This window comes from Archocentrus centrarchus (assembly GCF_007364275.1).
Source record: "Archocentrus centrarchus isolate MPI-CPG fArcCen1 chromosome 18 unlocalized genomic scaffold, fArcCen1 scaffold_23_ctg1, whole genome shotgun sequence".
NCBI lineage: Eukaryota > Metazoa > Chordata > Actinopteri > Cichliformes > Cichlidae > Archocentrus > Archocentrus centrarchus.
Genome location: NW_022060145.1, coordinates 1,897,431 through 1,915,338, shown reverse-complemented (window position 1 = coordinate 1,915,338; position 17,908 = coordinate 1,897,431). Strand labels below are relative to the sequence as shown.

Sequence of the window (17,908 nt, the reverse complement as noted above, 5' to 3'; positions counted from 1 at the left end):
CTGCTTCCCTCTGAATTTTACCCTGCCATTTATTTATTTTTATTGCAACCCACGTCTGATTTGTACTCTCTTTTGGATTCTGTGACTGTCTTTATGATTAATTTAAACTTTTGTTCCAGGTCTTTGTTGCTGGAGGTACTGTACACTAATTTAGAGATATTGGACTGACAATTTGAATGCAAGTTTACATTTCAGTGTTTGATATTTCTTTTAGTTTGTATTGGGTTTAAAGAGACTTAGCATAAAGAATTTGGATTTCTCTTTTTATCCTAGGCAGGATTCTAAGACTTAGCAGCGGGCCTCAGCTGTGCACATGGACAAAATATGCATAGCAAAGATTTTATCTGAAAATTGTTCACATTTCCATGTGAATTACAAGCACTTTTGAAAGACTTGGATCCCAGTGGAGTTGAAAGCCTGAGGCTATGTGGGATACGCCCTGATGGAAAACAGCTTGGGGATAAAGGTAATGGTTGGTAAAGACTACAGGAAATTATAAATGGGATACAAGACAAATGCTCAGAAAGATGAGGTATATTCAAGTTTCTGACTGAAAGCATATTTCTTTCCTAAGGCTAGATTTTGAAAATATTCAGTGTCAAACAAAATAAATGCCAGCCACATTAGAATGAATGACAATTAGCGGTCATCACCATTTTTTTTAGGCATTACCTCATGAGGGATCCTTCTTTATTTTGACAAGAGATAAGAAAGGTGTGACGTGTGACCAAACAATGTCAAAAGCAGTATCAGAGTTTGTATGATTTATACAAGCACTTGCCAATACTAGAGTTAGGACCTAATAAACGTATTAAAACCTAAAATTTCAACCTGGCTTGTAAAAGCTTGAATACAACAACTTAACCTTGAAACAACTGAGATTTTATATATGCATTTAGCTAGAGTCAGTTCCTCTACTGGTAGCATGCGGCAATACCTGGACCCTACAGCGGTTGCATGTAGGGGCATCAGTACTATTTGCCATTGCCAAAAGGTTTGCTCTCTCTCCCAGCTCAGTTTCAAGAGGATGGAGAAGATTCCAGGAAGCAGGCAGATACTCTAGGAGAGCTGAACAGGGGTGTAGAGAGTCCTTAACCCATCACCAAGACTAGTATCTGCTCCTTTGGTCAAGGAGGAACATGACGATCACTGCCAGAGCCTTAAAATGACTTCCAGCAGGCCCCTGGTGTGAATGTCGCATAAACAATCAGAAACAGATTTCAATAGGGTGGCCTGAGAGCACAGCATCTTCTAGTGGATCCTCCCACTGTTCACTTCCCAGCACCGTGGACCCTGATTGGCATTTTCCATAGAATACCAGAATTGGCAGGTCCACTGGGGAGGCATGTCCATGAAGGGATGCACAGACCTCTACGGGCTCTGCAACAGCACCCTGACTGCCATAACGTATCTGAAATCCTCTGACCCAGTATCAGACTCTACGCTGGTGCAGTGGGTCATGGGTTCCTCCTGGTGCATGACAATGTCCGGCCACATGTGGTGAGACTATGCAGACAGTTCCTGGAAGATAAAGGAATTGATACTATTCACTTGCCTCTAGGCTCGCCTGACCTAAAAACTAATAGAACACCTATGGGGCATTATGTTTTCGTCCATCCGATGCTGCCAGATTGCACCTCAGACTGTCCAGGAGCTCAGTGATGCCCTGGTCCAGATCTGGGAGGAGATCCCCAGGACACCATCCGTTGTCTCATTAGGAGCATGCTCTGATGTTGTCAGGCATGCATACAAGCATGTGGGGGCCATGCAAACTTCTGAGTACTATTTTGAGTCTCTCTAATTTTCACTTTTTTTTTTTAAAAATTAAGCCCCCTGTAGGTTGATAATTTTAATTTCCAGCAAACCATGTGGCATCCTTTCATTCATAACACATTACCCAGACTATATCCGTATAGATATCCAGCATGATTTTTTTCCCCATTGAGATCTGATGTGTTTTCAAAGTGTTTTTTTATTTATTTATTGGCAAGACCAACAGACAAGTTGGTCTTGCCATTAATAGTCTAAAATTAGTTGAGAGGTCAGTAGAGAGCCATTCCAGGTGTATTCCGTTCCAATATTGAAAAAAAAAAAAAAAAAATACACAAGATTCTTGTCATGTGCCTGAACAATGGAAAAAAAATACACTTCCTCCTTTCCTCCCTTCTTCCACTATGACAGTGAAATTGAGCTAAAACTTTATGTAGCCAAACTGCAGCTGTAGCTTTTTGACAGAGAAACAGGGATAACATAGAAAACAGATTGAGGGACTATGTTCAGAGACGAGTGGAGGGCAAAGGCAGAGTCATGGTGGGAGATGGTATAAATGACCCCAGCTGTACATCAGACATCCTTTTACTTCAGCTCAGAAGATAAACAGGAACATGTGAGGATACACAATGAAAGAAAGGATGATGGGCTATGATCAGAGATGAGAGAGAGGAAAAGCAGGGCCATGGCCAGTGATTATATAAACATCTGCTACCCTTCTTCAGACAAATGCTGTCCCAATGCTTAAGCTTGGCAGATGCTCTGCCATTCAAGAAGACCTTCCATTTGCTGCGTTGGTATCCTTTTAGCTGCAATACTGCATATCAAAATATCTCCACATAAAAGGAGGTTTATTCTTCGCAGTTGGTTTTATGGTAAGCGGCAGTGCTTGTAACAGTTCCCTCAATCCACTGAACTAATTTCAGGGATGCATAGGGAGTCCATCCCAGTGCCTTGCAATGCAGAGGAGAGTTGGTGTTAAACAGTTGGTATCTCAACCTGGTATTGTCAGCATATTTTCACAATGTCTTTGGTTTCTATAAATTGTGTGCTGCTGTGATACAAATGCCTGTGAGGATACTGCATGCTGCTTCTGCCACTGTTTTACATTGCTTCCGCCTCTCTGAATAAAATACTGCAATGAAAACACATTGAACCATTACAGTCTGGAGTCACATTAAAATATTATCAACCAAGCTACAAGTTAATGTAGTAATGTCACATAAAGGCCCAGCAGCCACAACAGCTGCTCAAAATGCCAAGCTCTCCACAGGGCCGTCCCTGCCAAGCTAGATGCTTTTTTACATTTGGGGTCACTCTCCATCTTTGAATATGAGATTTTTCGTGCTGTACAGACGTTTATTCTCTTGCTTTACAGACTGACCTCTGCTGCTGCTGAATAGTGACTTAGCAGAAGTGTGTGAGAAGTCACTGGGTGCCTTTCATTATGCTAATGTGTCTTCTTGTTTCCCTTATTCACATAAGTGAAAGAGAAAGACAAGAACAGATGAGCTGAAGCTGCCAAATAAGAAGTCCTTGGTTAATCTTAAGTCTGTCAGCTAACATGTGGACGTGTTAGCTGATAAGACCTACCTTTAAGGTACACTTGTGTTTCCTCACTCTAAGCTCCAAGAGCAGCCTCCTCTGTCCTCAAGGTGCATTTAAGGCATTAGAAGATCTTCCATGATGGTGGAAAGGGTGCAATTTCTAGATCACAGGAAGAAAAAGAACATGAGGAAGCATAAATTAGCATAATGAAAAGCAGCCACTGTTTTTCACTCGGGGGTCATTTTTTTACTGAAGGTTCCCGTTCAGTATGAGAAGAACTGTAGTCACGGTATCCTGGTTGAGAGTTCTCAATATTACTTTTGGACATTTCCCAAAGAAATGTGTAGTTATGGAATTATTGGGGGCATCCACAGACTTCTAAGAAAGTCTGCAGATTAAAGACTTAACTTTATATTTTCTGAGAAGGAGACTAATACATTGTGCTATCATTTAATGGTAGATTGGTTGTATTTTGTGTTTTATCCATGTCTGATGAAATCATAGGAAGAAATTTGCTTGAAAATAAAACATATCTCTGATTTTTTCTGTTCTCTCTCCCTTTTCCATGCAACCCCTGTGCACCCTGAAGCTGAAGAATATGCTGTTGAAGGTAAGACTGATTTTCTCCTCAGGCCCTCTGATGACTTCTCTTGATGTTCTCATGGATGCTGATTCAGGTTGCTCCTAAATGCTTTATGCCCTCCCTCTGTGGAGGGGCATTGTCAGTTTGGACTGCGGTTATAAGTGACTTCCGGGGGCCCTAATTAACTTTTTTCTGTATAAAATAAAAGCGATGGACTGTAACTTTTCCAGTTTTTTTATTTTTTAATGTGTTTATTTTTTTTATCTTGTCCTTCTTCATTTTGTTTTGTTTTTATTGTAATTTATCTCTAGAGAATATGAATATGTTTGTATACTTCACTAGAAAATGGAAAATTGTCACAGCAGCTGTTACAGTCTTGAGTTTACCCATTGACAAGGTTGTTAAAGTTCAGGTGCCATGACAAGGTGATGACAAGAGGCTGTCTTCGTCTCTTTTCCTGTCCCCTGCAAAGATGCACAAAGCCCGCTGGTTTAGTCCTCAAAGGCACCTCATTATCCATAGGGGCATGAAGGTGCAGAGACACTGCTGAATGTAGAAGACATTATGGATATGAATATGTTTGTGTATCTTGCTAGAAAAGAGGATAGATCAGTCTCTGCTGGTTTTCTGCAGACTGTGCCTTTCCTCCACTGTGCAGTGGAAGAGGTTCACCCACTGGATGACTGGATCTGTTTTTCAGTTAAATCAGACGCTCAAAGTGACAAAAACAGGCTTTTTTGAATATGCACCCGAACATGAATTGATATCTAGGTGTGTGTGTGTGTGTGTGTGTGTGTGTGTGTGTGTGTGTGTGTGTGTGTGTGTGTGTGTGTGTGTGTGTGTGTGTGTGTGTTTGTATTTGCATGTTTTGTTGTTGCATTTCCTCTTTACTGAGTTTGAGGTGATGGATTACCTATCACAGAGCCTCATCCAGCAGGGGAAATCACTATGACAAACACCCTCTAGCTTCAGGTTTTCTTTAAGCCGGAGAAAGTTCTGCTGCAGTTATTTCTCAATCTTTATTCTGAACCTGAGATGTTTGTCTTGTGGCATATTTGGAAATATAGAAACTCATATTGCCACTTTGGTGTTATTAGCTAACACAGTGGGCTCTATTTGAAGTCTGGGTCTGCATGATCTGTACTTGATGGGTGCGCTTGCGAACAGCATGACGCTGACATTTTCTGTTTGGATCTGTGTGTGTGTGTATGTGTGCGCACATGTCTACGTAGAAGTGAGTGAGTGCTCTTGTAACCAGGTCTTGTTTCAATACAAGTGAAGCTGTTGATGAGTAAATGTCAGGCGGAAGGTTCCAAACAGCAGTAAATGATGGTAATCGTAAAATTTCTTAGGAGAGACTGTCTGCTAGAGTAGTACCTACAGGTTGATCTAGGGTGTGGTGAGGGACACAGAAGGTCTGATTGAATGTCTTTCATGTAATTGGAGAATGTTTTGAATGAGGGGAAAAAAAGAGTTTTGCCTTGAGGTTATGAATGAGTGAAATGTAATTGGTAACTTTGATGGGAGACAGCGTGAGTATGCTGACCTATTTAAGTATATAGTAGACAGATTACAGGACACTAGTTTCTCAGCATGCGCTGTACAAGTCAGGTCAATACCCAGTCAAATGAATTTCAGGTTAACAATTACAGAAACGTCAAGTCAACCATTTCAGCACGGTTGGTTTGGGTTTGTGCAACCTGGCATTTATGTATACATTTATATGAATAAGCAGACTTCATATCCAGAAAAATCATGTTGATGTGAACACACCGTGCGATTGAGCGAGAGAATTGAGGGAAGATGGGAATGAGAAAAAGAAGAGGGTGACAAGGTGGGGGTGGGGGGTTTAAAAGAAGGTTGATTTTATCCTGTATCTGGCTCAAGGGAGGATTGACTCCCTTCAAGGGACTGCGGGAACTTCTGTTAACTAAGTTAAAGTTCTACCTAGTTCACAAAATCCAATACTCTGGAATATTGCAGTCTTGTCACATAAAGTCACGTTACTCTAATAAGCATCTGTAGTTTCACTATTGATGCTTTCAAGTATGCTTTCTGGTATTTCTTTGGACAGCTGGGTAATCATCCTTGTTAATTATGTTGGATCCTAATAATTTGAGAGGGAAACATCCTTGTGTAGAGGTCTAAATATTTTTTTTTTTGTAGTACTATGACCCTAATATGAAAGGTCCTTTCAGTTTTGAAGAATTTAAAAAGCCCTGGAGTTTAATTTTCACTTGTAAATATACTCAAGGGTCAGGATATGCAGTTTTATTCAGATCCTTTTTAAAATGAGAAGTTTTAAATTGGAAATGCTAAGACCTCAATTAATTTGTGCTTGTCAGGCAGTTTAATTTTTAAAAAAAATGGAGTTTCCAGCACCCAGTGTATTGTGTATCAACATAGATAGATTCATTTAATACTGCATTGACTGTGTGTGCATCTGAATTCCTTTCTCTGCTATTTTTAGGGTTTTCCTGTGACTTCATTTAATTAGTGTTGGTGACCATGGGTTAAAAGGTTGGTTGAGATTGATGATACAGAAAGCCCCGGGGAGCCCAGTGCCCCTGGAAAGGTGGTTGGTGGCCCTCGCCCTTAAACTGTAGGTCCTCGACTGATGATGTGCCAGCAAACACTGACCTGTTTTACCGGTAAATCAGCCATGTTAGGCCATCAGTGAACTCCTATCCTAGCATCTCCTCCCACAGAGGACTGCATGTATGATATATTGTTTCATTATGTAAGGGCAATTTGAGCTCATTAGCTCAACTTGATAAAGAAATGGAAATAAAGTTGAAGGCTGTGGTGGTCTGTGATGCCAAGACACAACTTATATCTGTGCAAAATTTCCTCCATGTTGTCAATTATCCTTTTGATTGTGTTGTCACTTTTGACAGACAATTTGTGGCATTTGGTCTGAGCATAACAAAAATCTTATGGGCACACATGGACCTGTCTCAGGGCATTAAACACAGGGAACAAGATTGGAGCATTATCCTGTCACTTTTGGCCTGAATGTTTGAATGTGAAAGAAAATTTTAGAAAAGTGTAGAAATAATAGACCATATCCATGACCATAAACAGAAAAATAGCTCATGTTCCCATGGACAGAAACAAATCTACATCTGACCTCACAGACTGAGTGAGCTGCTTTCCTTTCTCTGAGTTGCCCATGCTGATGTTAAACAACCTGATCAGGATGAATGATCATTTATCTCCGGGTCACGCAGCCCTACAACTTAAGCTCACCCCTGGGGAAGGAGAATAACTACTTTTCCCCAGCATAATGAATGGTTCGATGTTGGCTAGAGATACAGGATTATAGATTTAAGTTGGTCCTGTAGTTATAGGAGATTACTTTGGATCATCCAAACCAGATTATGGATTTTGTTCTTGTTTGCTCAAGAGAAATAAAACAAAAATAATAGAAGAAAAACTTTTATAAAAGTGTGTGTGTGTGTGTGTGTGTGTGTGTGTGTGTGTGTGTGTGTGTGTGTGTGTGTGTGTGTGTGTGTGTGTGTGTGTGTGTGAGACCAATAGGAGAAAACACAGAGTAAAGCAAATATCACATGTACTGATGTCATTGTGGTATTAACCTAGATTTATTTTATTCTCCAGAACAAATAATGCTGGTAGATAATCTATATTCAAATTTCAGTTACTGATGTTATACTGAATATGACAGGCTAACTGCACGACCACTTTTGCATATTCATGTATTATTGTTGGGTCTACTATATCAATAGGGAGACAGTGCAAGAGAAGTGCAGTATATGCAGATGCATAATAATATCTTAATATTTACCTTCATTCAGTGTTCAAACGAGGTTGGAAGAATACTGGCTAGCTTATTCTTCATAATCAGTCCAATAGAATAGACAGCAAATAAACAAACACAGACCCACAAAGTCACAGTGGAAGTTGACCAGTGACAGTGAGGATAAAATGCAACTAAATGTCGACTGTTGAGAAATTGCTTAGAAGCCTGAAGACAGTAGGATGCCTTGATGTTCCCTCTGCCTGCCCAGCCTCTGCCAGATGTTGCAGTAAGATTAAGCCTTCTCAGGTCCTGGAGGAGACAGAGTCCAGCCATGCCTGTTCTCCAGACACATTAATTTTACCACCCACACAGCTGCCCCCCCCCCCCCCCCCCCCCCCCCTTTCTTTCTATTTTGTGCTTTGTGATAACAGAGTCTAAAGTGGTGGAGTGGGCATCCCCTTGTGAACAACTCCAGATGCTTCAGTGTCAGCATGCATGGCCTTAGGCAGTACTGTGTGCCAAGATAGAGAGAAATGGATTGGACAATGCATGGCCTGCTGCGCTGGCGTTGCACTGTGTGTGTGTGTGTGTGTGTGTGTGTGTGTGTGTGTGTGTGTGTGTGTGTGTGTGTGTGTGTGTGTGTGTGTGTTAGTGAGGAAAAGAATTTTACAAGTTCCAGATTTTTCTCCTCTGCTTGAGGTTATTTTGTTTTCCAGATTAGTACAGAAATGTGAAACATTTATGCAAAGGGTTAATGGACAATTTGGCTGTGACATCATGATGTTCTGTAACTCAAAACTTGGGAACAGAATGGGAGTTTGTGACCATATTTTATATTTGGTCAGGTACTGAATTAGTGATGGTAATCTTTGTTTGCTAGCTATTGAAGTCTTTCCTACATCTGTGGGTAGAAAAGTATTGTGAATTACATATTGGCTGGCTGACAGAGGCATACAACATTAATGTGGTCCATTACACAACTTTATATACTCTAATTATGAAGCTTTTTCAATGTTAACTTCTTTTGAACCAGCTGTTTTCTCACAATGGGAAATGCAGCTCAATAATTTACCATTGGTGTCAGATCAGCACTTGATATCCAAAAGCCAAGGCATCTATATCTGTGTTAGGACCAGAAGAAAGTTGGATAGTTGTTTCTGTAGTTATCCCAGATAGCATTACTGCAGCACTTCTACTTTGTTAAAGTGACACTCTAGCACTGACTTTTAAGAATTTCCTTCTTTTGTGTGCTAAAATAAAAACTCGTTTTGCACCTCTTTATATTTTTTGGTTTAGGATTAGGGTTAATTTACTGGGTTATTGACTAAATAACCCAGTAAAGTGGACTAAAGAGGAGAACTTAAACAGGTGCTTATTTCAAGCCAATGCCCCAAATGTGATAGCATCACATAGCATCTATGTTCTTTTCAAAGCTCTTAATGATTGTAATCATCATAATAGAAATTAAAAGTTAAGTCAAATAATTAACCAGAACTACAGTGCTTGGAATGTGCAGATTAAGCACTCTGGGGAAGCTATTAACAGATGAAGGTGGGTAATATAATTAAACATAAGCGTCCAAGTCATTTCTGTATGTAGATTTCAAAGCATGCATTTACACTGTGTGTGTGTTTTTGTATGTAGACTGGCATACTGGACTATATGCAGAAGCTGACACATTCTTATTTTCCACCTGACACTGTTGTCAATTTCATAACCAGATTGTTCCACAGCTAAAGTCAAAAGTCACCACCTCATATATAATATATATATATATATATATATATATATATATATATATATATATATATATATATATATATATATATTTATTTATTTTTTAATTCTCTCTACACAAAACTTATTATTTCCAGGGTGTTAGAACATTCCTGTTGTACCTGTATCCTTTTCTGAATTCAATTAGGCCATGAAATGCCACAGACTGCAAGGCTATGAGTCTGTGCTGAGCAGGTGACACAGTGAGAGATTGCATTTTAGCAGAGCCCGGTGAAAAGTCCATCTCCCACCCATCCCCCAGCTGACAGAGAGCGCTATGAAAATAAAAGCACTTTAACTTCCATCTGTCTACTAAACCGAAATGTTGAGAAAACTGCAACATTTTTTTTCTCCTTTCTCACAGGGGCATGCGAGCCCTTTTTTTTTTCTTTATTTGAAAATGTATTTTCTCCAGCACAGACTCAGCAGTACTTTTGCATGTGTGTGAGATGATATACTTGTATAGTGGCATGGGTACTTTCCAACACCAGGACACGTCTTAGGGCCTTGGACAAGCTTGTGTCCCAGCCTATTGCAAGAAACAAAGCAAGCAGGTTCTTAACACTAATGCAGTTCAGATGTATTGTTTGGGGCATCCACTTTTTATTTGTTGTTTAACATTAATCTAATGGGTCCTACAATAAATGGGGGCACAGCAGAGGAAAAATGTCTTGTGAATTCGAGATCAATAGGCTGGTGAAATGAATGAGAGTGACCAATAAATGAAGGGAAATGCCGAATAGAGACATTTTCTCCTTGTCTCACTCTCACTTTTATAATGGGAAAATTGTAATGCTTGAGTGGGCTTTGCTCCTGAAAACCTCCTTCTACTTGAATATGAAGTAATTTTCCTTTGGGATTAGGGTGATTTTTATTTTTTTGTTTGTTTGTTTTGGGGGTTTTTTGCTTGCCTTATCCTCTGCTGTGTTTATCCCTTTATCATCTTTTGATTGTCTTTTCTTACAGTCTCCCTTTGTAGGTGCTACAGTATTGTGCAAAAGTCTTGAGCCACCCTTTGCTTCTTTATATTTTGCTGTTTGTTTGTTAAGCCACTTAACACTCAAGTATAAAAAGAAAAGGCACCTAACTCAAAGAGTGACCCAGTGTTGTGTTTAACAGACAACTCAGCAAAGAAACATTTTAAATTGTATCTTTAGGGAATTTGTTACTAGCAGTCCACTGCAAAAAGACATATTTTTGTCCTATTTCTTTAGTTGAATCTACAAAAGATACCAAAGACTTTTGCACCAACAAAGTGATTCCCAAAGAGCTATTATCTGAAATCTTGGCATATCTCAGCATAGTGTGCGGTGTGTCCTTAAAGAATTTGAGAAAATTGGAAAGTGGAGGATGAAAGATGAAGTATCTGAATAGTATCTGAGAGTCCTGTCCTTAAGAAAAAGGAAAAAGTCCAACAAAGACCTGACACGGGAGCTGAGAGATGCATCTGGCACTTCACTCAATCCATCTATTTTTCACTGAACCTTCATCATAAATTGGTCTCAGTGGAAGGTCAGTTACACAAGAACTGGACTGAAAATCAGTCGCAAGTCCTACGAAGTGATGAATCCAAATTTGCTTCAGTATTATTGAAGAAGTGTAGGATCCTCCTGACAGAGAATGGAACAAAAGGCAACCAACATCCAAAGAAGAGCCTTGGAATGTCCTTCGAGGAGCCTGGAGACCTATTCCTGAAGGCTACTTAAAATAAAATTAAATTAAAGAAAGCTTGCCGAAAGTTCAGGCTATGTTGAAGAATAAAAGTGATTATATGAAATACTGACTTTCAAGTTTATTAGAGTTGTGCAAACTCTGTTTTTGTCTAATATAGCATAATGTTTGCACACATTTCAGTAAACTGCTGCACCTGTTTCTAATTTTCCTAGCAAAATATTAAGAAATGAGGGGTGGCTCAAGACTTTTGCACATTACTGTATTTTACTTTTTCCCCTTGACTCTTGGTTTTGATGTTTTAGCTCAGCCAGGGCTTGGACATCATCATGGTATTGCGTTATAACACTAACAGAATATTTTAGCAAGGTGCTTTTATTGCAGAATGGTAGTTGTTACTCATGCAAACAAGCAAACAACCACTAGTAGTACAGGCAGTCCTGTCGCCAGATCTCAGTCTTAAGGGGGGGCTTATGAAATCCAGCGGGGGGGCACCACTATTATTAGCTTGATTAGTGATATGGCTTGGGTGGGCGGGCCAGGGCGGGCCCAAGCGTATCAATGGGTGGGCACGGCCCCCTAGGGCCCGCCCATAGCGACGGGTCTGAGTACAGGACCACCCATAGCAGTAAACATGTGTCTTGTTTCTAGCTTTATGATCATATGCTAGCCTGTCAATCCAAAAATGTCTAACAGCTCAGTTTAAACTCTAGGAGCTTTGGAAGGACTGTGCAAGATATTATTGTGCCAAGCAGCAAAGAATTAAGACCGTCATGATGAGTTAAGTAAGACAGGCTGGAAAACAGTGTCAGATTAGATATCGACTGCTGTAAAAGCCTGACTGGAGAGTGCATGTTAGCATTTGACTGACAAGACACAAACGTGTGGGCTTTTTTCTATATTGCTGTATTTTATGTTTCACTTATTGAAGGAAAAGGGTTCACTGCTTCAGTAGTATGTCAGGGAAAAATTTTCAACAGAATGCGTGTATAACTGTCAAACCTTCAAAAACTCCTCTTATTTTTTTGCCCATTGCAGTTCCTCGTCTTCAGAGTGGAGAAAACCTGGTTTATTAAGTCTGCTACACATCGCACTAAATCACAGGCAGGTCGATGACTTTTTGGCTGGTTTGTACTTTTAGGTTAAGAACTGAGGTGGGATGAATTGTTTTTTTTTTTTTTTTTAAATCGTATAGTTCTGATTTTCAACATTGTTCTCACATTGACATCTTATGTCATCATTTAAACAACACATAAGGAAAAAGGCCAAAACTGGCTGTTGATGTTCTGTACAGTGAATCTATAGTGTGTTATGTGGGAGCGGTGTGGCAGGCAGGGTGGACCCAAATGCAGACTGAACTCAAAGGTGGCTTTATTATTGAAAACTTGAAACACAGAGGAACAGCACTGTAACACAACTGAAACTGACAGGGAACCAGGAACGGACCCACACCTCCATGAGGGAGGACGCGACACAGAACAGAACAAACACAGGGGCTTAAATACACACTGGAAGTAATAATGGGAGAAAGGAAACAGCTCGGGAACACAGGCCACAGGTGAACAGAATCTAACTAATTAAACAAGGGAAGCAAAACTAAACACGACACATAGGGAATACCGGACTGTCAAACTCAAACAGGAAGTAACCAAACAGAAAAGCAAGACAACACAGAAGACTGGACAAAGAGGGAACTAAACAGGGACCAAGACACGGGGAAACAGATAAAGAGAAACACAGACACAGGACAGAGATGCAGATTAGTCACAACACTGGGAATAAAACTCCATACAAAAACACAGGAGGCCAGGGACATGACAAAAGGACAAAACAGACACAAGAACAGAGACGCAGGGGAGATAGGGACCAAGGGAACTAGGAAATCAAAATGTAACAATAACGAATAACAAGTCAGGAATGGAGATGAAAACAAACTGGGAACATGACTCAGTGAAAACAAAACCTAAACACAAAACAGTGGGTATACGGCCCAGGACCATGACATAGCGTAGAGGTCACCTAACCAGCCAAAAAGCCTGGTCTAATCCCAGGAGGAGACACAAATCCATGCATCAAAAAGAAAGAAAGAAAGAATGAAAAACAGTGTGCCAAATCAAACATGTGGGTGACCCCTTGTGAATAGGAAAGAGCTGAGGAAGCTGAATTATAGGACATTCCTGCTACTCTTGGCCCGTCATGATTACATCTGAAAAAAATTGGCCATCCTGGATTAAAAGCCAAGATGACAAAATAAAGTTAGCACTTTATTTAACTAAACACAGTTTATTTTTATTTATCACATTCTGGCTCCTGCCATGTTCAGCATGCTACTTCCTGAATTCAGTTGTTTTCAAGTTTATTTTGGGGGAAACGTCTTTGACATTTTCAAAAAATATGTTCATTGTGATATTTGCATCAAACATCAAAACTGACTTTTTTTTCTGACACCGTAAGCCAGAAAGATGTCAAGTATGTGTTTTAAAAGTACAGAACATAAAAAAAATAAAACATCTGTAACCTTTCACTGTATTGGGTTAGCTCAATTCAGACTACTTATATAAAAACTTATATAAAATCCTGCTTCTTGTGGCCTCCTTTGCACAGACTAATTTATGATAAACTAAACGGACATCTCAGAGATAAATAAATTGTCGGACTGTCCCTTTTATAATATCCCTGCAGACAGGACTCCCTTTTTTCCTCTCAACTGTCAGTGTGGCCTAACCAGTATGATGAGTTGTTATCAGAAACGCCATAAATTTGCTCAGCAGCTGCCACAAAGCCTCACTCCCTACAGCTCTTATTTATTTATCTGTCGCCTCTCCAGTTCTCTGAGGGCCATAGAGGAGGAATTTTAATGCCACAGACCATCAGTGCTAAGGCTTGGTCTGCTTGATCTCTCATGTGATCACTTGGAGGAAGGGAAGTAGAAATGAAGGGTGTAAAGGGAGGACAGGGGTTATAGGGGGTGAGGGGCAAGGAGCAAAGAGAAAGAAACATATAGAGTGGGATGAGAAAAAATGGACATGACTGAGGAAGAAGAAGGGTTGAAGGGGAAGAGCGGAGGTGTCAAAGCAGCAGGCTGTTTTAGTGGAAAGAGACATGGCCTAGATACTTCACTAGGATTTACTGTTAATGACTGTTCACTGAGGCCATGGTTTCAATTTGTCTACTTAGACACTGTCATACACAAAATGTTGTAATATATTATGTGGCCGTGTTAGCTCGCTGTTTGCACAATTGGCCTCAAGGAGGGGAGGGCCTATGCATATTTCTCATCATGTTTTATTCAGATCAAATTGTTAAGGATTTGATGTTATCCTGAATTCCCTGATTAGTCTAAACAGTTGTGGAATTGGTTGTCACAGCAACATATCCATAGGGTCAAACAAACTTGGGAGCAGGTTTAGTTCGTGCTGCTCTGTTGATGTGGGGGGAACTGGTAGTGACCATACAATGATACTGACAGCTGGCAGGGAATAACTCATGTATAGTTTTTTGGCAGCCCTTATATTGCATTTCCTGTCAATATTCTGAATTAAATAAATAAATTGTACCACAAGGCCATCAAACTGACATAATAGCTTTAGTGTGATGATCATGTTAAAGTGATGATGTAGAAGTCTCAAAAGCTGACAAAACTCATGCATCAAATATGATAAACTTGGCGTTAAAGGGTTACTTCCCAAATATCTACGACTGTTAATCTGTATATTTTTTTCTCTTTAAATTCCGACCGTGCTTCCCTGTGCCAACAAGTCCAGCAGTTTTATTTTCAGGATTGGTTGAGTCATCAGTCCTGCAAAATGAAAAGTAGAAAACAAGTTATGCCAATCCTGTTATCACAGATGGTCAATAAGCTCGGGCTCCAGATTGGGCCTTCGGCAGTTTGATTGCTGCAGGAAAGTTTTAGCAGGAAACTGAAAGACAAACAAGTGTTTGTTTTCATGGCTTGACAGTTGCATCTAAGTGGATCCAGTCCAGTCCCCAGAACCTCTTCCTTTTGGTGACTTGAGACAGACACACACACATTGCTTAAACAGAATGAGAACTATAGCCACATTACTGTGTAATAGATTGTTAGTTTGCGTTTGTGTATGTGTCAGTGAGTGTGTGAGTGAAAGACAGTGTTTGTGCAAGTACAGGCCCCCAGATTAAGCTGTCACACAGGCTGCGAGTGGCCCCAGACAGGCTGATCAATGTGAGGCCAGCTTGCAGATAATAAAGTGGTTAGGTCTCCCCTGATGCCTTTAATTGAACAAGTGTCGCTGGCCTGGCCCATCTGGACAGAAAGCATCCTGGGAATTGGGTGTGTTTTTGTGTGCGCTGTGCTTTGAATGGCTGGTAAAGAAAAGTAACTTTGGAGCTGTGCGATCTTGTGAGTAACTCAGGAGGCAGTAAAGTTATAGTATATATTTGGCCAGCATTAACCTTTAAACATCTTGTGCGCTCCTTCTTAACATAACTATTAAATGTACTAAATGTTATGTTAAATTTTGCTTAATTAATCAGGGAGGCTTCATTTCACCACTTCATTCTGTGCTTAGTAATCTCACTTAGGCATAGAGAGGGAGTCTCATTTTATGTTTTTTCACCTAAGTTTTATCCAGTGTTAGCCTCTGATGGTGTGTGTGTGTGTGTGTGTGTGTGTGTGTGTCCATGCCATATCTCTGACTCTCAGGACCAGTGTAGGTGGATTGTACTGCTGGCTGTTTAAATTGAGTCCAGCTGCCGCCTCTTCAATTGGAAGTGCTCTTCTGTAAGAGACTCAACTTTGAGCGTAAGGAAGTCTCTAAATGTGCTGTGGCCTTAGTTCCTTAAGATATAAAAATAGAGCACTAGAGAAAATGTTTAAAAGAACATTTATTTCCATCCTGGAGGACCAAAGACATAAACCTCCCGAGGGTGTTGCTTCTGCATGCAGGGAGATTACACTACAATCATGAAATTAGTGTGTGTTTGTGCGTGCGTGTGTGTGTGTGTTTTTGTGTGTTTTACCATTTAATTCTTTACCTCTGTCAAAGGTCCTGGACTACAATTTGGAGGCACTGGAGGATGCAAGCTGAAAATTCAGTGCCTTGAGCGAGTGGCCTAGTTGAATAAGATAAGGTCAGAACTCCACTCCTGATCTAGAGGATACAGAGCAGTTCCCATTTGGACACTGACAACAGTAGCCTCCCTCTTCTTTCTAAGCTAAGTCAATGAAGAGACCTTCTACCTGTCTTGTTCACTGTTTCTCCTTTCCATCAGCCAGAGCCCCCTATACACTATTCATAAACTTGGGCAGAGGGTTGTCTGACCTTTTTGCTGAAATGTTAGGGCAAATTAGTTGTCAGAGCAATGGACGTGGCGGCCATGCTAAGCCCCAGCTCTAGTCCCATGCATCTCCACCTTTTCTGCCTTTTCTCAGGATACTTTGTACTCCACCACTGGCCTCTTCATGGAAAGGATTTTGTTTCTCTTACCAGGTTTCTGATTGCAGAATAACATTATGCTAACAGTTCAGGACCAAAATAGAAGCAGTGCGTGTTTCAGGCAAATATAAGCGATACACACACACACACTTGCATTTCCCCCCACTCTGACAGAAATGTCCTTTCAAAGCTTATCAAATGCAATCCAAAAAAATGCAGCTAAATGGTCCACTTCTGCTGAAAGCGTCCTCCCAGGTAAACTGCAGGTCAGTCCTTTCAATCAAAACTGAATTTGAAAAAAATTCTCTGCAGCCTTTTGTAAATCACTGCTCTAATTCAGTCTATACATCACAAATCCTTGAATTACTACCCCCCGCATATAGATCACCTTATAATGAGCCCAAAATGCAAGCAGCACCCTTTTTAAGCAGAGTAAACACCAAGCTTGCTGAGCCGCTGGCCCCTGAGTCTACGCATATTCATTACCTTACGTAATGGCTTTTTAAAATAAACACCACTGCATTCAACAAGCATTAGTTATTTCTGCATACTAATTAGCTACCCAAGATGGGTTCTAGCATCTTACCGCTACTACACTTTTTCACAAAAGTAAACATGAGTGCAGCGTGTTTTACTCACCAACAAGTGCATTTATACTTAAACTATGAGTTTAAAAATTTGTACAGGATCATACTGTTTTATCTTTTTATACTTCTGGATATAATTTCCTTGATAACACTCTATCATAGGCATTAGTAATGTGGCAGGAGCCTAGATGCAGGGGAGTTTTCCTTTCATGATCAGCCTTGATCAAAAGTACTCCTCATTTCCTGTGTTCACTTTTGCTTGCCAATTTGCCCTCTGTCTGAACTTGATCTTATCTTGTGGTTTAGTGCTAAAACTGATCCTCTTTCCCAGTAGGCCGTTTGCCTTTACTTTCTGACCTTAGCCTGACACTGATCCCGCCTTTTGAAGACAAGCGAACATCAAGTGCAAATCAAGGTTAGTCGCTCCAGTGATCCAGTTTTTGGGGGTTTTTTTTTGTTTTTTTTTGTTTTTTTTTAGTGTCCCTGTCTGTGGTTTGTTTGTCTGTGCTCTATGGGTTGATGGGGCCTGCATGCTAAAACTATGAAGTAATTGGCGCGTGCCTGTTTGTAGCCAGCTCCAGCTCAACGTTGAGAGGAAATCTATGGTTGGGTGATAAACATATTGCTAAGTAAGGGGACTGTAGACCCGTGAGTGTCATTACAGCCAGCGCTGTGTACACAGGATGACAGTGATGTATGCAAACAAATGCATGGAGAGATGTCATGTGAGGGCAGCTTATTTCACTGGCATGGTAACAGCATTATCATGTGTGTAAAAACATGCTTTCTTCGCTTGTTA

The 17,908-nt window shown here is 40.4% G+C and overlaps 1 protein-coding gene across 1 annotated transcript in view; it reads left to right on the top strand.

The window, feature by feature from the left end:
- The window catches only part of nrxn2b (neurexin 2b), a 639,543-nt gene that overhangs the window by 41,854 nt on the left and 579,781 nt on the right, over positions 1-17,908 (top strand). Inside the window, exon 2 of the mRNA XM_030722576.1 lies at positions 3,908-3,928. Within this exon, the coding sequence (XP_030578436.1) occupies positions 3,908-3,928 (21 nt within the window). The remainder of the gene's footprint in view (positions 1-3,907; positions 3,929-17,908) is intronic.